This window comes from Lissotriton vulgaris, chromosome 7 (genome assembly GCF_964263255.1).
Source record: "Lissotriton vulgaris chromosome 7, aLisVul1.2, whole genome shotgun sequence".
In the NCBI taxonomy this organism is placed as follows: domain Eukaryota; kingdom Metazoa; phylum Chordata; class Amphibia; order Caudata; family Salamandridae; genus Lissotriton; species Lissotriton vulgaris.
In genome coordinates, this window is record NC_141695.1 from 992,186,429 (window position 1) to 992,208,816 (window position 22,388).

The following is a 22,388-nucleotide window of genomic DNA, read 5'->3' on the forward strand; positions in this document are numbered from 1 at the left end:
CACAGGATTTTCTCAGACATATAGAAGGGGTCAGATGGGAAGAAGATATTTTGCTTATAACCCTGGGCATCACCAGTTTATACACCTGTATTAGTCATTCTGATGGTTTAACAGCAATAAGATGGTTTTTGGGTCAAAAACATCAGAAATTTACACAACACAATGAAATGCTGTTAGATATGGTCTCGTATTGTCTCCATAACAACATCTTTATATTTGGTGGGCAACTGTACCTACAAAATCGAGGTACAGTGATGGGTACGTGCTTCGCCCCCAGCTACACGAACCTTTTCTTCGGCTGGTGGGAGAAGCACGTAGCCTGGGGGGAGGCCAATGACCAATGGATGGACAGGATCGTACTTTGGTCGCGATATATTGACCATCTTTTTATTATATGGAGAGGAAATCAACCCTCGGCGGAGGAGTATATCGCATCTCTAAATAATAATGACTTAAACCTGATATTTACAGGAAATATCAGCAATAGTACGTTCAATTATCTGGACCTACAGGTCTACATTGAAAATAATACCTTACTAACCCGTCTTTTCAGAAAACCGACTGCGGGCAATTTGGTCTTGCATGCAGGTAGTCATCATCCAATCAGCCTGATCAAAAGCATACCCTACGGGGAACTGTTGCGCTTAAAGCGCAACTGCACCACCGAGGAAAGCTATACAATCGCCAAAGATGATGCACTAGTACGCTTCAAAGACAGAGGGTATAGGAAAGGATACTTAAAAACTGCTGAATTAAAGGTGCAGAACATTGAGAGGAAAACATTACTGTCCTCTAAAAATAAAACAACGAAAATTGATGAAAACATTGTACGAATGATCACTATGTACAACGATAAATCTGGCCAAATAATTCAAATTTTCAAAAAGAACTGGCATATCCTCCAAACTGATAACATATTGAAAGATCACATTCCAAAACACCCTCCCATCACATACAAAAGATGTCCTTCAATCGGAGGCTATTTAATACATAGCCACTTTACTAAACCCAACACAATACAGAATAAACTTGGGATAAATGGATTCTTTCCATGTCAGAAATGTAAAGGCTGTACATTTAGGTAAAAAGTTACCACTTTTGAAGGTAGGCCAGGGGACCCTAGGCCAATAAGAACAATCAAACAGTTGTACAACTGCAATTCTGAATATACCATATATTGTCTCATCTGTCCTTGTAAAAAAAGATATATTGGCAGCACAAAGAACCCCACTAAAAAAACAAATATTAGAACACATGCGGGCCATCTCAAACAAAGACCCAACCTACCCCGTCGCAAGACATTTTGAATTATATCATAAAAGTAACAGGGATCTGTTACAATATTACTGTATCAACGGGGTAGATAAGCATGAAACTCAGAGCCAAAGAGTCCCGTTACATCATAGAGCTTCAAAGTATGAGTCCGGAAGGACTCAACAATGACGAGGAACTTTGGACTCACCTTGAGTAAAAAGTGGTCAGGCTATATCAAGAGGAAAGATACCAGCTTCATTGTAAAGATAGATATTATATATAAATGTACATAATTTTTTTTACTCCCTGAATTCCTTTACGGTACAAACTACTGCTCAAAATGAAATAATTAAAAAGGAGACCTCTATAAGCAGCTAGTTTCTTCTAGACATAGATGAAATAAAAGCCCATCATTTCTGCAACCACAGCAGGTTCTGTGGCAGAGAAATTGGTCGTTATTTACAAATTGTGTGTAGATATTTTCCAGGTTTCTTTCTGTCCCTGTAGTGGTCATAAATTATAACAGGCGGCATCTATTGAAAGTAATGAATTTTTTGCACACAAAAACATGCCTGTTTATGAAATTATTTTTAGTTCCTTAATTTTGGTTTAAATGTATGTTTTGGTTTTGCACTTGCACTTTAAAAATGAATTTAATATGTTGTTTGTATTATATTTACCCACTATAAGATGGCCGCCTTACAATTTACATCATTGGAGTTGGTGGAATGTCCATCTTCTGTTTTCATGGCTATGACGACACTTGGAGGGTTTAAAATGGTTGTGTTACACAATTGTAGTCGACATTGAAAAAGCCACGAGGCGAAACGTGTCTGTCGATAGGGGGGAGAAGGCTGAGCACCGAATAAAGAATCTCAAAGCTTTAAAATCAACTCTGTGTGTGCCTTTCGTTTTTTGCAAGCCAAAGAAGCGCCTGCTGTGTGAAGTAATATATATATATATCATGTGATCAAGGTCCAAGGTGGGACCGAAACGCGTCGTGACGCTTGAGCACCGAAAATAAAACTTAAGCACTGAATTGAGGACCGTGTCTGTATCTTCCTTACCACGGGGATTGTGGTTTTGTGTCTTTCGATACGGAATCTGCACAAATATATATATATATATATATATATATATATATATATATATATATATATATATATATATATATATATATATATTCACTGAAAAAACCATAGGTTATAGACCATATATAGTTAGGAATTCGCATTTACAAAACCTTATTTTACTCACACAAAACCATTGAAATTCCATATATAGTTAGTTGCACTAACTATATATCGCGCACCCGCAATCCACTGCTGATGATGTCACATATTACATCATTCATGACATGGTCAGTGACATCACTGATGACATCACTGATGACATCTCAAATGACATCACTGATGACATCTCAAATGACATCACTGATGACATCTCATTTGACATTACTGATCACATCACTGATGATATCATTCATGTGATAATACGATGAACCTCTTCAGACTCTAATATAACCTTAGATACAATCAGTGTAAACAGACACTCACAGACTGTCACTCATCCATGGAGTTACTCACACACCTAGTCAGTCATGCAAAGAATCAATCATACCTCCATTTCCTCAACTATACAGTTATACAAACTTTACTTATTCAAACATATACTAACACATATTTACTCTCTTATACAATCCCTGATACAAGTTCACAATGATCCATACAGCCACTCACACATTCACTGGCTCTTATGCAAAGTTATTTATATATGTCAACTCTCGCATGTACTGTGTTTTACATATGTACTTACTTTGACATGTAGCACTGAGATATCCATTCACTCACCAATACACTCATGCACACAGTCAACCGCCCATACAGCTGTTTCCACATGCACTTTTGAAACCATACATCTAGTGAATCAACTGCTCACACATCTATGCACATACACCTCCCAGCCACCCACACACACACTCAGTCTCCCATACAAATACTTGGGCAACCAATCAATAACCCATATAGTTACTCATATAGCTACTTATCAACACATGCAACAGTTTACAGAACAACAGACATAATGATGCACAAATTAAGACAGTTTAGTCACTAACCCATGCACTCAGTGAGACACATTTAATCACTCACTCATACAGTCAGTCATGCACCTACTAAATCCTTCATCCAGACACTTATACATCCACTCATTCTTCAATATGTAAGACATATTTTAACTTTACAGAAACATACAGTCACTGGATGTTGTCATCAGTGATGTCATTTGAGATGTCATCAGTGATGTCATCAGTGATGTCACTGACCATGTCATGAATGATGTAATATGTGACATCATCAGCAGTGGATTGCGGGTGCGCGATATATAGTTAGTGCAACTAACTATATATGGAATTTCAATGGTTTTGTGTCAGTAAAATAAGGTTTTGTAAATGCGAATTCCTAACTATATATGGTCTATAACCTATGGTTTTTTCAGTGAATTTTCAAGGTTTTGTAAATGCTAATTCCTAACTATATATGGTCTATAACCTATGGTTTTTTCAGTGAATTTTCAAGGTTTTGTAAATGCTAATTCCTAACTATATATGGTCTATAGCCTATGGTTTTTTCAGTGAATATATATATATACATACATATATAAACATATATCATCTGTATATCTATATAAATACAAACATAAATGCATGCATACATATACTTATATGCATACAGCTGCATGTTATTTACATGAAAGTTGAAAAAACACTAATAAAAGCAAAGCTAAAAAGCCACCTCATTACAAACAGAATGGCTTTAACTTAAACGAGGGCGAGATCTATTGCATTTTCAATGCTTGTTTACTTTGGTTCCATCAAGAAGGCATTCAGATGTGTCACACATTTGCCATAAATTCTGAATGTTAGCACTCTAGTTGCACATTAGATCACTGTAGTAAAGCTACTGCTCACCAGGGACGTCTGCTGCTGGTATTCAAAGTACATGTTTCAGTCTGCATGTCAGAATTTTTTTAATGAAATAGAAGAGGATTTGAGAAGTCACTCAAAATGATCCCTAATTTTTCTTTCTGAAGCACTAATCATACTTTCTATGGCAAAATTAACCCCCTCATGTTGTTCCTTTTTAAATTGAGTGTTTTCAGACTTACCACTTCATTCCAATCAAGATGGCTTCTGGTGTGCCATACTTGTGTCATAAGTAAGACTGTTAGCGCTCTAGTTGTTCTTTAGAACACTCTGGGACATTCTGTCATTGGGCTATACTTGGGGTACATCTGGGTGATATTTGGGCTACATTTAGGCTCTTTTGTCTCTGGTGGCCATCTTGGGAGACTGTATGTCAGAATTTTTTAATGAAATTGAAGAGGGTTTGAGAAGTCACTCAAAATGTGCCCTAATTTTTCTTTCTGCAGCACTAATCATAATTCATATGGCAAAATATACCCCCTCATTTTGTTCCTTTTTAAATTAAATGTTTTAAGAGTTACCACTTTATTCCAATCAAGATGGCTTCATGTGTGCCATACCTTTGTAATAAGTAGGACTGTTAGCGCTCTAGTTGTTCTTTAGAACACTCTGGGACATTCTGTCATTGGGCTATACTTGGGCTACATCTGGGTGATATTTGGGCTACATTTGGGCTCTTTTGTCTCTGGTGGCCATTTTGGGAGACTGCATGTCAGAATTTTTTAATGAAATAGAAGAGGATTTGAAAAGTCACTCAAAATGTGCCCTCATTTTTCTTTCTGCAGCACTAATAATACCTTCTATTGCATAATATACCCCCTCATTTTGTTCCTTTTTAAATTAAATGTTTTAAGAGTTACCACTTTATTCCCATCACGATGGCTCCAGGTGTGCTATACCTTTGTAATAAGTAGGACTGTTAGCGCTCTAGTTGTTCTTTAGAACACTCTGGGACATTCTGTCATTGGGCTATACTTGGGCTACATCTGGGTGATATTTGGGCTACATTTGGGCTCTTTTGTCTCTGGTGGCCATTTTGGGAGACTGCATGTCAGAATGTTTTAATGAAATAGAAAAGGATTTGAGAAGTCACTCAAAATGTGCCCTAATTTTTCATTCTGCAGCACTAATCATACTTTCTATGGCAAAATATACCCCCTCATGTTGTTTCTTTTTAAATTAAATGTTTTAAGAGTTACCACTTTATTCCAATCAAGATGGCTTCAGGTGTGCCATACCTTTGTAATAAGTAGGACTGTTAGCGCTCTAGTTGTTCTTTAGAACACTCTGGGACATTCTGTCATTGGGCTATACTTGGGCTACATCTGGGTGATATTTGGGCTACATTTGGGCTCTTTTGTCTCTGGTGGCCATTTTGGGAGACTGCATGTCAGAATGTTTTAATGAAATAGAAAAGGATTTGAGAAGTCACTCAAAATGTGCCCTAATTTTTCATTCTGCAGCACTAATCATACTTTCTATGGCAAAATATACCCCCTCATGTTGTTTCTTTTTAAATTAAATGTTTTAAGAGTTACCACTTTATTCCAATCAAGATGGCTTCAGGTGTGCCATACCTTTGTAATAAGTAGGACTGTTAGCGCTCTAGTTGTTCTTTAGAACACTCTAGGAGGCTGCAGTAGAACACAAAGGAATCAACTGACAGTCTCTGTCCTTGTTGGATGTACATGTTTTACTGAGAATGTCAGACTTCATTTTCACATGACTGAGAAAGATAATGTGAATTTACAGAAAATATGCTTTCAGTTTAGCTTATAGATCCCCTTCCAAACCACTGTGGGAAAATCATGAGATATTAGTTTTCTTTCAAACAATATTCATGATATCACAGCAGAAGGTTTTTTCACATGGTAAAATCACCTTAGAACCCACCACAATTCCTAAAACGAGTATGGTACCTTCAACAAATGATTTATAATGTAACTAAAGTCCTAAAACCCTCTATTAACTACAATGCTTTTTAATGAGGTGCTATCATGTATATTGGTCCCAAGATGGCTGCCAACACTTCTTGGATGAAGGAGTGACAGCCAATCAGATCAGATGTGTGGTTAGGCTCCGCCCAGATATATATCTTTTTTTGAACCTAAATTACTCAAAATCCACTGGAGCACATATATTGAGACCTAGCAAAGGCACATCGGGCTAACAGTCCCTAAAATTTTGCCAAGTTTCGTGCAAATCCATTCAGCCGTTCGAGCTAAAAGTGAGGCCAACCGCCCTATGGAAATTAACATGGGAAAAACGCGTTTTGGGACCCCCCTTTTTTCTCGGCCCCCCCTTGATGAAACCCCCCCAAATTGTCAGGGGCTGCTCAGAAACAAAATGTTCCATTTTCCTGAAAATTTCAGCCAATTCCGTCCACAAACGCCAAAGTTATTAGACATAGAATTTTCAAAAATCCCATAGAGAAAAAATCCTAACTATATATACCTACTGGCGACCGCCAGTAGGTAATCCACAAACTCCGTGATATCGTTGAGGCTGCCCACTGATAGCGCCTGCCCCAAACAACACGGACCAGGATTCCAGTGCGATTTTTATTTATTGAATTGCGTGCTAGTCGCCATAACGTTTCCGCTCTAAACGAGCCTTGTTCACATGACAACGTGACAAATAGGAACACACCCTATATATATATATATAAATATAAATATAATATATATATATATATATATATATATATATATATATATATATATATATATATATATTCAATGAAAAAACCATAGGTTATAGGCCATATATAGTTAGGAATTAGCATTTACAAAACCTTATTTTACTCGCATAAAACCATTGAAATTCCATATATAGTTAGCTAACTATAAGCGCTAACTATATATCGCGCACCCGCAATCCACTGCTGATGATGTCACATATTACATCATTCATGACATGGTCAGTGACATCACTGATGACATCACTGATCACAACATCCAGTGATTGTATGTGTCTGTAAAGTTTAAATATGTTTCACATATTGAAGAATGAGTGGATGTATAAGTGTCTGGATGAAGAATTTAGTAGGTGCATGACTGACTGTATGAGTGAGTGATTAAATGTGTCTCACTGAGTACATGGGTTAGTGAGTAAACTGTCTTAATTCGTGCATCAGTATGTTTGTTGTTGTGTAAGCTGCTGCATGTGTTGATCAGTAGCTATAAGAGTGGCCATATGGGTTATTGATTGGTTGCCCAAATATTTGAATGGGAGGCTGAGTGTGTGTGTGGGTGGCTGGGAGGTGCGTGACTCTGTGCATAGATGTGTGAGCAGTTGATTCACTAGATGTATGGTTTCAAAAGTGCACGTGGAAACAGCTATATGGGCGGTTGACTGTGCATGGGTGTGTTGGTGAGTGAATGGATTTCTCATTGCTACATGTGCAAGTAAGTACGTATGTAAAACACAATACATGTGAGAGTTGAGATATATAAATAACTGAACATAAGAGCCAGTGAATGTGTGAGTGGCTGTATCGATCACTGTGAGCTTGTATCAGGGATTATATAAGAGAGTAAATATGTGTTATTATATGTTTGAATAAGTAAGATGTGTATAACTGTATAGTTGAGGAAATGGAGGTGTGATTGATTCTTTGCATGACTGACTAGGTGTGTGAGTAACTCCATGGATGAGTGACAGTCTGTGAGTGTCTGTTTATACTGAGTGTATGTAAGGTTATATTAGAGTCTGAAGAGGTTCATTGTATTATCACATGAGTGATGTGATCAGTGATGACAAATGAGATGTCATCAGTGATGTCATTTGAGTTGTCATCAGTGATGTCATTTGAGATGTCATCATTGATATCATTTGAGTTGTCATCAGTGATGTCATTTGAGATGTCATCAGTGATGTCATCAGTGATGTCACTGACCATGTCATGAATGATGTAATATGTGACATCATCAGCAGTGGATTGCGGGTGCGCGATATATAGTTAGCGCTTATAGTTAGCTAACTATATATGGAATTTCAATGGTTTTATGCGAGTAAAATAAGGTTTTGTAAATGCTAATTCCTAACTATATATGGCCTATAACCTATGGTTTTTTCATTGAATTTTCAAGGTTTTGTAAATGCAAATTCCTAACTATATATCCACTATAACCTATGGTTTTTTCTGTGAATTTCATTGGTTTTTTAATAGCAAATATGAAAAGCTTTAAAATGTCAAGTACGTGATAGATAAAAACATTTTCGTATTTATGCACGCTGATGTGCTTTGAACGCTGCCCCCCCCCTCCCCTCCGTTGTAATCCGTCGTACCTCCTTGTCTCTCCATTTGATTGATTGTTGTCCAAGCATTTACTGTTTTAGAATTGGTTCTCTTTGGATCATTCTCTATTTACAAACAAGCACAAAGTCGCAATACTCTGTTTAGTCTTTGCAGATAGTGAAAAATCGTGTAAAAAAAATAAAAGTAATCGAGCAAAATCAGTAGGCCACTAATTGGATCTCTTTTTGACCTCGCTAAAATAGAAATATTAGGAACAACCCTTCTTGAGAAATACGAAAATAGTGAGATGAACTGAGCTCCACACCATGAGGGCTGCAAGACAGCTCGGCTCCATCACCCATCCCGCACAAAATAATGACAAACCCTATGCAAATATTAAAAATATAGACAACACACCAGCAAAGAAACAGGGTAAAACATTTTATTAAAAAACTATTTACATAACGTTGGTTTATAAGATGATGTCAGTAGTGGACCGATGTGTGAATAGATCGAAAACAGCACAAGGCTCCAAGATCCGGATAGCAAGCTCCTGGATGTTGGGTGCCATAGTTTAGAGTTCTGAATTTCAGCCTTTTTCAATGCCTGTGCTTTGTTGAATCAAAATGGCGGCTTGACACAAAGCTGACTCAAGCGTTGCTACTGATGCTATGCAGACCAAAACTGGTTTTCAGTTTGTACATTTTTCTAGATTTTTCAATCCAAGTTTGGTTGACTTTGTAGAACGATGGCTTCAGATTTTCAACATACGGTGTGGTGGCGCTGACTGGGAGGGGGCGCTTCGCTCCTGCCCCCTCCCCAAGTAAGATTTTCATACGTGAAAGTACGTTAATGGTTTTGGTCCCTGAGATGCTTCGATGTCACTACCATTCTCAAATAGCATAAGTTCTAGATGTTGGGTGCCATAGTTAAGAGTTCTGAGCAGCGCTTGTAACACTGTCTGAAGCTTATTTCCACCTACTGCAGCTTCACTATTCTCAAAGTAAGTGAGTGTCGTTTGTGGACCTGACTGCATTAGAAAACAATGTAATATGTTACCTTCCTAAACAGCTTGACGGAGGCCCCTGAGGGACGCTGTGATGGCCATGGACTCGGAGAAGACGCTTGGCTCCGACACCCTCCCCAAGTCTTATAGCACTGGTGTAGCCTGAGATCGCCCCCGACATAGGCGGCCGGCTCCCGGGGTCCGGCGGTACTTTTTGCCTTTTGATGACTCTTCAATTCTGGACCTTGTCCCACAATCCGTTTGACCTGAAGACAAGCTGTAGTGGGGCGCCCCTTTATCGTTTTAGTTGCCATTCCGCCCGCTTTTGCTACACTGTGCCTCTTCCGCCATTCAGCTGTTTTCCGCCCGCTCTTGCGACTACAGCGTCTCGCTCACCATGTAGTTGAGATGCGCCCGCTCTTGCGGTGCAGCGATAGGCGGCTGCCACAGGACTCTCAAAATGGCGGCCGGCTCTTCGGTTTTGGGCCTGGTCCACTAAAATGGCCCTGGGACACCTTGGAACTCGGACGCTTGTCTGCTAGGGCTTGGGTCCCATTCTCGAAAAGCGTCCCCTCAGCCGTGAAGATTCTACAAAAGTCTTGGGGGCCTCCGACTCCCGCAGGCTTCTGGTGGGGAGCGGCTGCCATGATTGCTCGTGGAATGGCCACGACGGAGCTACGAGATGGTAGTGGTCTCATGCTGACGCCAGCTTTAGTCTGAAACATCCAGAAACACTGTAGACTACCAATTCGATCAGTTCCGGTAGCGCCCCAACATGACCCGGAAGAGAAGAACTTGCCCTCCCCTCTTTGACTGATGGTTCTTGTTGCCTGTCCCCTCTGTTGTCATTTAACAGAACTTTTTGGACTGCTGAAAGGGGTTGTGTTCTGAACGCTGGTTGGTGGAGACATTTAGACTATATTCTTGACCTACGTTGTCGCGTAATGCGTTTTATGACACGCCGCGTTAGCGCACCCGGAAGTGATCCGAGGCGCGGCGCGCAGCGCGTAACGTAAGCATAACAGGTCATGTGACTTGTTAATAAAACTTTTCATTGGTTCATTTTACTTTTGTTAATTTAATGATGAAAAGCTTGGTCTTATGACCTAAAAATTACGGTTTTTATTATTTTCGAACAATATTTTTTTTTCAAACATATGTTATAATATTCCAGGCTAATGTACTTTCCCGGAAAATTTACAACTGTCTTGCAAGTAAAATATATTCCTTTTTCGAGAAAAAGGGCGTTTCTTCCTTCCATGACGGAGCCGTTGAGTAAAAGAGATTCGGCCTGCTGTCTTAGTCGCCGATACGCCTGATTATCAGATTCTTATCGATCACTTTATGTTGCAGACATGAAAAACACAACTGCCCTTGACCATTTATCTTTACTGCGTTCCTACATAATATACCTTTTATCCGTCATGTAATTGGACTGCTTTATTTCACTTGCCTTTTACTGATTCGAAAACAGTCACTAAAAGTAAAAACTTTACAAATGAAAATACTACTACCGTGTTTTGTTTTAAAAACCTTTATTGTGAAAATGTCAGTATACAAATACGGGCCTATAACCACGTGGGCCGGCCACGGAGCAAACTCAAATCGTATATGATGAGGAGACATTTACACTGTAGAAGAACGTAACGAGCGGGCCATTAGGTGACAAGAACAAAGGTGTCTAACAGTTGCGGAATCGGTGGACGTACATTTTGTAATTAAAATACGACAGGGCCACTTACAATAACATTTTCTAGATATACATTTGCGGGCAAAGAGTTACGAGTCCCATTTATACCGGCGCCATTTTGGGCGAGGCCGGGCAGGTCCAAGATATAGTCAAAATGTCTCCACCAACCATCGGCCAGACCAGAACCCCTTTCGGCCCTTTATGTTACAAGATGGTGTCTTCTATTCAGAAAATATTGGTGGCAGCATTTTGAAAGGAAACAGAAACAGCCGTTCTCCTAGTGAGTTTCACATTGTTACATTTAGGAAGAATGTTGAAGAGTAGTATGTGGAAAATCTGAAGCCATTTTTCTACAAACTCTCAATCAGACTTGGATGGAAAAAAAAACCTGAAGAATGTACAAACTGAAAACCAATTTTTGTCTGTATAGCACCAACAGTAACGCTTGAGTCAGCTTTGTGTCAAGCCGCCATTTTCATTCAATCAATAGCGTCCCCCTGCACACATTCAGGGACCTGGTCGTGTCTTCAGATGAAACGCATTGTAGGAAAAGAAGCAGAAAGGAAAAGGAAAAATGTTCCGCCGGACCTAGTGAAGCTGCAGCAGGTGCAAATAAGCTTCAGACAGTCTTACAAGCACTGCTCAGAACTCTCAACTGAGGCACTCAACATCCAGGACTTGCCATTCGGATCTTGGCGCCTTGTATTTTTGTTTTGTTTTTGATGGAGGGGAAAGAACAAAAAACAGACATTGAAAAAGGCTCAACAGTGCAGGGCGCCTTGTGCTGGTTCCGACCTATTCACACATCGGTCCGCTACTGACATCACCTCATAAACCAACGGGGCACCCCACGCCGACTTTCGGCGCAGCATTGTAGGATGGCCACACCAGTGCGGCAATTTGCTGGACACCACCTCGGTGCCATCCAGATCTCGGCGCGTTCATTCATTCAATAGCGTCCCCCTGCACACATTCAGGGACCTGGTCGTGTCTTCAGAAGAAACGCATTGTAGGAAAAGAAGCACAAAGGAAAAGGCAACAAGTTCCGCCGGACCTAGTGAAGCTGCAGCAGGTGCAAATAAGCTTCAGACAGTTCTACAAGCACTTCTCAGAAATCTCAACTGAGGCACTCAACATCCAGGACTTGCCATTCGGATCTTGGCGCCTTGTGCTGGTTCCGACCTATTGACACATCAGTCCACTACTGACATCACCTCATAAGCCAACGGGGCACCCCACGCCGACTTCCGGCGCAGCATTGTAGGATGGCCACACCAGTGCAGCCACTTGCTGGACACCACCTCGGTGCCATCCGGATCTCAGCGCGTTCGAGTCACTGTGCCGGAAGAGTAACCGGAACTCAGCTGAACACGCCGTCTTTCGGCGCAGCATTGTAGGATGGCCACACCAGTACGGCAATTTGCTGGACACCACCTCGGCGCCATCCGGATCTCGGCGCGTTCGAGTCACTGTACCGCAACAGTGACCGCAATTCAGCTGGACACGCCGTCTTTCGGCGCAGCATTGTAGGATGGCCACACCAGTGCGGCAATTTGCTGGACACCACCTCGGTGCCATCCGGATCTCGGCGCGTTGTGCTGCCTTCGGCCTATTCGCACATCGGTCCGCTACTGACGCCGCCTCACGTGCCAACGGATTTTCTACGCTTTTTGTAGCCCTATGTCGCATAACAGGTCATGTGACTTGTTTATAAAACTTTTCATTGGTTCATTTTACTTTTGGTTTCCTAAAGATGGAAGGCTTGGTCATATGACCTAAAAATAACACTTTTCATTGGTTTAGAACATTTTTTTTTCCCAAACGATGAAAGCCCCACCTTGTTTCTGGATCATTCAGACTGAAGCTGGCGTCAGCATGAGAGCACCACCATCTCGTGGCTCCGTCGTGGTCATTCCGCGAGCAATCATGGCAGCCGCTCCCCACCGGAAGCCTGCGGGAGTCGGGGGCCCCCAAGACTTTTATACAATCTTCACGGCTGAGGGGACGCTTTTCGAGAATGGAGCCCAAGCCCTAGCAGGCAAGCGTCCGACTTCCAAGGTGTCCCAGGGCCATTTCAGTGGACCAGGCCCAAAACCGAAGAGCCGTCCGCCATTTTGACAGCCATGTGGCAGCCGCCTATCGCTGCACTGCAAGAGTGGGAGCAACTCCACAACATGGTGAGCGAGACGCTGTGGCCGCAAGAGCGAGCGCAACTCAGCTAGATGGCCGCCACCTGGGGAGACCCGTTCACGCCGCCTCCCCCCCCCCCCCCGGGCCGCCGCACGCCAATTTTCGGAGCAGCATTGTAGGATACCAAAACCAGTGCGGCAGTTTACTGGACATCACCTGGGTGCCTGTCGTACATGTTGTGTCAGCCATGTGACACTGGACACAGACCGCTACTGACGAGGCCTCCCCCCGCACCACCCGGGACGCCCCACGCTGTTTTTCTGTGCTGCATTGTAGGATCCCTAAACCAGTGCGGCACCCAGGCGACATCACCTGGGTGCCGTCCAGAACTCTGCACGTTGTGCTGCCTTGGGACTATTCGCACAACAGACCGCTACTGACGAGGCCTCCCCCCGCCCCACCCGGGACGCCCCACGCCAATTTTCGGAGCAGCATTGTAGGATCCCTAAACCAGTGCGGCACCCAGGCGACATCACCTGGGTGCCGTCCAGAACTCTGCACGTTGTGCTGCCTTGGGACTATTCGCACAAAAGACAGCTTCTAACCATTGTTGCTTTTTGTGTTAATAAATGTTTAAATGTTTTTAGTTTTTGTTCTGTTCATTATCGTTAAAAGTTAATAAAGTTTTATAACCTTAATTTGTTGGAGTGTTATCTATTTTTTGAAAAACGGGTGAATGGGGCCTTGAATCGGGTTATTGTCATGTGTGGGCTTTGGAAGTGTGCTGCTGCAGGATCGGACATTTCAAACTCAAATGCACGTTCTTTTTCTTACCTTTCCGAAGCATGGAGCGCAATAGCAAGCAGAGAAAGAGTGATGCACGTGTTGAACACTACCTGACCTGGCAAGTTGCTGGCAGTGCCCCCCCGCCCGCTCCTGAAAGAGGGCACACACACACCGCCGCCCCGAGTACTTCACAAATCTTTAAAAGACCATGCGCTTGTTCATGAGGCTTAAATGGTTTATCACCTCTTCTAGAACCCCTACATCGACCCTCTGACGTTTCATGGAAAAATTACCATGTAACACAATACCAAGCCCTGTCAGCTGAAACCCCCAAGGAATCGTGGGGCATATTATCAAGGGGGTTTATCTCCGCTTTTTTGGCTTTAAAAACCATGAAAGCGGAGATAAAATTATTTCCCTATTATCAAGCTGTCGCTAACACCAGTTAGTGACACCTAAAAGGAGATAGCGACCATCTTGGGCCCGGCTTTGCATGTCAGTGATACTTATCACTAATGACATGCAAAGTGGCGTGCCAAGATGTTAGCGACTGGAAACAGTCCCTAACATCGCTACCTTCTATTACCAACTTTTGGAGATATTCGCGCTAAGCGCGAATATCTCCAAAATCTAACACCTGCCCTGAGCAGTTCTTAGCCATGTTATCCAATGGGAGGTGGATAACATGGCTAAGAGCATTAGGTCGATAATACATGAATATCGCTGACTTTTCTGCGATAATAGCAAGGTTTATCTGCGATAAAAATCGCCGATGTGCGGCGATAATTTTTGTCTCTAAACAAGTTATAGACAAAAATTATCGCTAGTTGTTAGTAATATGCCCCCGGGTTTTTGCTTGCAGAAATCGGGAGGCGGGAGACTAGCACTGAAATCAGTACTCACACGCCTGAATCAGGAGGATTGCCATGTCTGAATTCTCTACAGCTGGGGCCATAAACTACATCCGCAGGGGTAGGTGATAGCCTGGGACCAGCCTGGCATCTAAAATGGCTGCCGTGCACGACAAAATTGTGGCATTCGAAAAAAGGCAAGATGGAGCAGCCGCTGGAAGAGATATATCAACATATATCAGCCTCCTCAGCCACCCTCAGGAAACATAGGGGATTAGGATATGTCTCCCGCACCCCCTTATACCTAGTACTTTAATTAACGAAGCACAAAATGGCGAATTCCCGTTTCGCTACCAGTTTGCGGCCCAGTTCGCGGCCCGTGAAGCGCTTCTACCGTGAAAAATCATTTTTTTTTTTATTTTCCCCACGGGACCCTTTAATAACCCCAACAACATTCCTAGGGGGTCAAGAGAGAGATACCTTGCCCCCTTTCATTAAATTCCCCCTTAGTTTTTCACCTTTTCTTCTCTCTCGATCCTACCGAGAGACAAGATGGCGGCCGCTCCGGACTGTCACGCAGCAAAAAAAAAAAAAAAGCTCACGCACAGCCGCTGGAAGAGATGTATCAACATATATCAGCCTCCTCACCCACCCTCAGGAAACATAGGGGATTAGGATACGTCTCCCGTACCCACTTATAACTAGTAATTTAATTTACGAAGCACAAAATGGCGAATTCCCGTTTCGCTACCAGTTTGCGGCCCAGTTCGCGGCCCGTGAAGCGCTTCTACCGTGAAAAATCATTTTTTTTTTCTTTTCCCCACGGGTCCCTTTAATAACCCCAACAGCATTCCTAGGGGGTCAAAAGGAGGATACCTTGCCCCCTTTCATTAAATTCACCCTTCGTTTTTCACCTCTTCTTCTCTCTCGATCCTACCGAGAGACAAGATGGCGGCCGCTCCGGACTGTTTAGAATGTTGACAGACACCGGAGAGCCAATCAGCTTTCTGCGCGCAAAGTTCCGATAAGCGAAAAGTAAGCGGACCGGATCGCTGCCCAGAGCGCTGTTACAGATATATATCTTGGTTTGAACGTTAATTTCTCAAAAACTACTGGAGCACATATATTGAGACCTAGCAAAGGCACATCGGGCTAACAGTCCCTACAATTTTGCCAAGTTTCGTGCAAATCCATTCAGCCGTTCGAGCTAAAAGTGAGTCCAACCGCCCTATGGAAAAATGAATGGGAAAAACGCGTTTTGGGACCCCCCTTTTTTCTCAGCCCCCCCTTGACGAAACCCCACCAAATTTTCAGGAGCTGCTCAGAAACAAAATGTGCCATTTTCCTGAAAATTTCAGCCGATTCCATCCACAAACGCCAAAGTTATTAGACATAGAATTTTCAAAAGTCCCATAGGGAATTAATCCTAACTATATATACCTACTGGCGATAGCCAGTAGGTAATATATATATATATATATATATATTAGGAAAATTCGCCACCACCAACTGTTTCTCCTACAGCAAATGACGATGAGCAGACCAGGGGTTTCTGTTATTGTACCCAGCATATCCGCCATAACGCGTTTCACCTCTAAACGAAGCTTGATTACATCCAGATATATATTCAATGCGACAACCAAAGGTTCCAGGGACATTATAGTTAATGTCAGATTTTATTCCTACAAAACCAGAGAAATTCTGCCTTTATAGTTTATAGTTACCTTAATTATCTATAACTTGCACCCCTGAAATGCACTGCTTACGACCTCACATATTACATCACTCATGATACAAGGGGACCTCATAACCCACCAGCAGTGCACCAAGAGGCACATTTACAGAGTGGTGGAGAAAGGGGCATGGCCTGCGACCACCTCTCCGCAATCCCACTGTGTGGGGCTTACTGGAGGTAACATGTTGGCCCCTAAGAACCCTCAGCAGCGAAGGGGACTTCATCCCCTAACCAAAAGTGCACCAGGGGCACATTTGAAGAGTAGTGGAGAAAGGGGCAGGGCATCAGGTGAGTTGCCGCTTCTGATTTTTTTTATTTGAGAAAAGGGTGTTGTGTGGCCCCCCTTCTCTTGACCCTTTTGGGCCATGAGAACCTCATCCCCTAGGGCCTGACCCATTGTTTCATCTTTTTACTGAATGAAAAGAGAGGGGGGCCAATCCGCCTCAATACTGAGGTTGATTTTGGTACTGGGGACCCCATCCCTAGGGGCTAGGCCTTTGTTTATATTTCATTTTTAAAGTGGAGGAAGGCCATGCGGGCCCCCTCCTCTGCCATTATTGACCCCGGGGTCCCGATCCCCAGTGGCCAGGTAATTTCTGCCACGCAGCCCCCCTCCTGTGCCATTTTAGCCTGAGGAACTCATCACCAGGGGCATGGGCATCTCATTGGGGACCGCAAGGGTGCTGAAGCCCCCCCGTCCACCTCTAGCTCCCATCTGCTGCGGGAGCCGGCATTGCTTTTTACACACATGGAGCTGCTGACATTTGTAAAGCGCGAACCATCACCCGTTAGGGTCTCTAGGCGCAGTCGGGATGATTAAGCAAGCTATTGCCCAGAGTCACATGGTGCTGGGCTAATCTGCCGCCTGCCGCTGATCGCACCGTGGTCCCCAAATTTAGGAGTCAGTCACCCTGGTCGCGGCGCCACACCTCTCCCTCAAAGTTACGTCCCATCCATTCATAGGCTTGTGTTTTAACGTGTGCAACAGGATGCCAGGTGTGTGCTTAAAGGAAAGCATACCTAACAATATGTTCCGTGGTATTAGTATGATACTTCGTTGCATATGGCTTACAAAGCAACCATTTCACTATCGGACTTGGAAGTCTTCAGGACTTGGTGCTTCTAAGTGTATTTTGTTTAATATGAAAACGAATTAAATGGGAAAGTATATTATGTAAAAGCCAGAATGTTGTACTTGACTTTGCTTGTACACTGCTTTGACATAAACACACGGATGTCAACCTAGTTTTTTGTCTGGACCTATCTGCATTTACTGTAGAGTTGTAAAACTATTAATTGCGCCGACAGCTCCCAAGTACTGCAGGGGCTTATTATTATGCAATGCTCATGCATCCTACTTTTACAACTGCAGAACACATAAGCAATTTGTGGTATCAGATGTGTCTATGCACTTGTCATTGCAACACATGGCTGCTTGCCTTTCCCATGGCTAAGCCTTAACAGGGCTAAAATAAGTACCAAAATGGGACAGTGGGCAGATGGAGCGAACTTACCTTTGCCAAAGTTCAGGACTGAAAGCTCTAAAGTCTCCAAGTCTCCTGGGGGAGGTGGGGATTCAGCAGTGTGTCCCTGGACGGGATCTATGACTCATTATGTCAATCAAGCCCCACTTCAGACGGAAATAAAGAGATTTGTATCTCAAAGCTGTGCATAAGGACTTCTCATCTTTTCATTTCATATTTATGAGCGGTTTACTTTGAAGTGTTTATCAGGCAATACACAGAAACATGAGAGAGCATAGCCTGGAACCATGTTCAAGTGTCTAATCTGGTAAGTGCTTACTGAGCAAGCCAGTGCATCAGAGGAAGCAAATCAAAGGAGAGAACAATAACAAATCACGCTTTCTTGAGCTTTTATTGGATAATTTTACAGTCCAGCAAATGATCAACATATTACCTATATTATTTTGTAATAATTGTCGCAGGCAGCCTGGAAAGCCAGCCACCGCATGACACCAGCATGGAAGTCAAGATTCCGAGTAGAAAGTAAAAGCTGCTTTGCAATATATACTAAAATGGATGCCAGTCGTTTCTTGACATCAGACTGCACGGGGATCAGAGGTGTTGGCATATTTAACGTGCGCTTGTGGATATCAGAGTGCTGGTGCTGGCACACGTCTTTTTCTGTCTCTCTGGGGCTTTTGTGTGCAAGGTCCTTGCCCTGCTTTGCAAGGAGTAAGAATATCATTTAAATACACCAACGATTGTTTAGAGACTAATGAATGTTGACAACCTAAGGCACAGAAAGGGAGACAGCAGATTAAGTCCTGCGGGTCCTGCATGGTGGTGATTTTTGATTGGCAGCTCCTACACAGTGTACATTTTGAGGTATGTAGCTATCTATGCAGACCCGAGCTCGCAGCCCAAAGCAATCGCAGCTCATGTTTATTTATTTATTCAGTTTGTATATAGCACAAAGATGACCCCGTAGGGCATGCCAGAGCAATGAAAGTAAAGTAAGAGCTAGAACACATTTAGATGAAATTGAATGAAGAAAAACATATATTAACACTGTTTAAGAATCATGGAGAATTATCGGGAGAAAAAAAAATCCTTTAGGCCAGTGCATTCCAAACTTTTTAGAATCACAATCCACTTTTAGTATGAAAGACTTTCAAGACCAACCTACCTTTAATGGACATGAGGCGGGTGATTTGTTAATGTAACTAAAGTACAGTGTGGTGGTGCATTGCCATTTGCAGGCAGCACATTTCTCATTGAAATGGTCGCTAAATGTGCACAGATATACAGTTGTACTGATCAAAATATATTGCACACAATTAATAATGTGTGGAAGTCAGGTGTCAGTGAATAACTATTATTTGTCTATCACCAAGTCAAGTGTCTTGAATTGTTCTGATCCTATTAAAATCTTAGTTTCTGTCGGAATTTCAAAAAATGTGCTTAATTTTTGCTTTCCTAACTATTGAATGTGTACAGTGAACTTACAGCTCACTTACATTTTGTTGTGAGTCAAGAAAAAACGGTATCATACAGTCTTTCCTTTCACACATCATGTATCACAGATTGTGACATCATTCACTTTCTTTTCTTTCTCTGACTGCAAAGTGAGAGGAATGTGTAAACACCAGTCTTCATGTAAAAAAAAACAGCAAAAGACATAGCTTGACATGTGACCTCGTCTTCGAGGTGCAGCAAATATGACAGGATAAATACTGCATTTAATGCATCTTAATTTATTGGTTTGACTTTTCTCGACCCAGCAACCCACAGTTTGGTAAACACTGATTTACACAACATTACCTAGCATAACAAAAGACTAAAATATATTTACAAATTGAAATCAAGAAAAAAGTTCAAGAAACAAGATTCAAGATAACTATGCATGCTTGTTTAACAATTCTTAAAAAAAATTCGAAGACAAGAGTCTTGTTGTTCACTTGACTAATGGCTTAGCTAATGATTGTATAACTAATACATATTTTCTAGATCTGTAAAATGTGTTTATGTGTTCAATTCATTTAGAATATTTTCTGTTTTAGATGTTTGTTTTCAAATCCGCAGTAATGTATTTGCATAAATATAATCAATTATATGAAAATTATGTCAGTGGCATAGCAAAGAAATAAAAAGCTTGGCTTGCCAGGAAATCAGCATTTGAACTGACTGAAAAATAAAAACATAAAAAGTCCCACCATCGATCTTAGATGACATGTATTCTGTAGGCCAATTCACAATAAAAAAAGACTTTACAATATTTATTCAAGTGTAAGTATTACTTTGCAATGAAATCCGTGCCAGTATGGATGACATTATAAGTGTGAGGCTAGGCTCAACGAGTAAAACATTTTCCGAAGACAGATGTTTGATCAGCAGGTGATAAGTTAGAATCCCAGAAACACCAACTCGGCTTTCGAGCCTTAAGTAAATTGAGAGCCATGAAACTGAGTAAGACTAACAAATGTGTTTTTTTAGCACTTAGAAGTTTCAGTACTGAGATATGAAGGACCAATTAAAAACACGCGGTTATTATAATTATTTGTATTTGGTAGTGGCAGTAGTAGACTTATTTTATGCTCTTAACATCACTTATACAAGTTTGTACTTTTACTTTTGACATCATGTAGAAACAGCCTCTTCCGTGTTGCAGAGTAATAAAGAGTGCATAACATTCCTGGCGCAACTGCCATTTAAACAAATTATCAGGTCGGTTTTTGCACACTTGCTATTCATTTTTCAGCCTATTATGATAAAAACATGTTTTGCTTCTTATCTTTAACTTCGGATCAACGGTATTTACCCCAAGTACGGCTGGTATATGGTCTCATTCACGAAATTGTCAAGGACAATTTGAACATGCAAAAATCGGAAATGAGAGTTTTACACTCATCTCATAAAGATTTCAAAGTGAAAAAGCAGCCACAAAAGAAAAAACATTTGCAACAAATATTGCTCTAGGCTCGTAATTTGGAGCTCGGCCGTCTGCATATCATTCCTTAAAGGGTGTAAAGCCATTCTTAATAAACCCTGTGTATCTTTGCTGTAGATGTTATTTAACAATGTTGGACTCTAGAAGATCAAGTTGATAGCTCAGTGAAGCAGGCTGCAATCAAAATATCTCACTGCACTTGGATGTCACATGCTGCGCCTCTGAATGTTCGCTTACTTACTGGCAGAACATATACTCCAGTGATTAAATCTGGCAAGTCAGATCAAATCATGTTCCACAAACAAGCCTGCGGGCTAGTTAGAAAGATCCCTGCCTAACAGCACAGTGAATTTAAATAAAGCTTCATAAAGTTGTCTCACACTCCACTAGCTCATTTCGCTCATATGACTTAGGGCCTTATCTAGAGTTTGGCGATGAGATATTATGTCAAAACATGACGGCCATCCAGTCCTAAGTATTACTAGTGCCATAGGCTGTAAATTGTACTTTTAATCTGGGCGACGGGACATCCACTAAGTTTGTGATTGAGTATTCCATCCACCGAACTCTAAATATGGGCTTTAGTGTGGTTATTTATTTATTTTTACTTTTGGTGCACTTGAACCTTGCTCTTTATGTGGAAGATAACATTTAATTTTTGGCATGACCACAATCCATTAGAGTAGAGCACAATTTAGATCTAAGATCTATATTAAATTAGATCTCAATTTGTTATCTTTTTACTGTCCCCCTAGGAACTAACTTCACCCTGGCAGAATTAGGCATCTGTGAGCCATCCCCCCATCGAAGTGGCTACTGTTCGGATATAGGAATACTTCATCCTGGCTACTCCCTGAGCACGGGGTCTGATGCCGACTCAGATACAGAGGGAGGAATGTCTCCAGATCACGCTATAAGATTGTGGGGGCGAGGGATAAAATCCAGGCGAAGCTCCGGTCTGTCCAGCCGTGAAAACTCCGCCCTAACCCTCACTGACTCTGACAATGACAATAAGTCTGACGATGAAAATGGTAGGCCTATTTCTTATCTGCATGTCATACTGTGAAAGGTACGACTGTCATATGAAGTACTTGTTGTCCAAGTCTTTTGTCTTAACTACAAGAACAAACTATGAAACCAAAGAGTGTATATTTTCACGTTTTTAATATAATGATGTTCTTGTTGCAACAGTGTTTTTTAGAGAAATCAAACCGCTAAGGAATATGTATGAATGTCTGAATCATTCAGCTCTATAATTTTCAGCATGTGCTCTCATTTGTCAAATTTTGGTTCCATGTCATTT

At 41.7% G+C, this 22,388-nt stretch overlaps 1 protein-coding gene across 1 annotated transcript in view; it reads left to right on the forward strand.

Moving 5' to 3' along the window:
- The window catches only part of LOC147702830 (teneurin-2-like), a 623,927-nt gene extending 601,776 nt beyond the window's left edge, over window positions 1-22,151 (forward strand). Inside the window, exon 4 of the mRNA XM_086931410.1 lies at window positions 21,841-22,151. Coding sequence (XP_086787536.1) covers window positions 21,841-22,151 — 311 coding nt within the window. The remainder of the gene's footprint in view (window positions 1-21,840) is intronic.
- The last annotated feature ends 237 nt before the right edge of the window (window positions 22,152-22,388 follow it).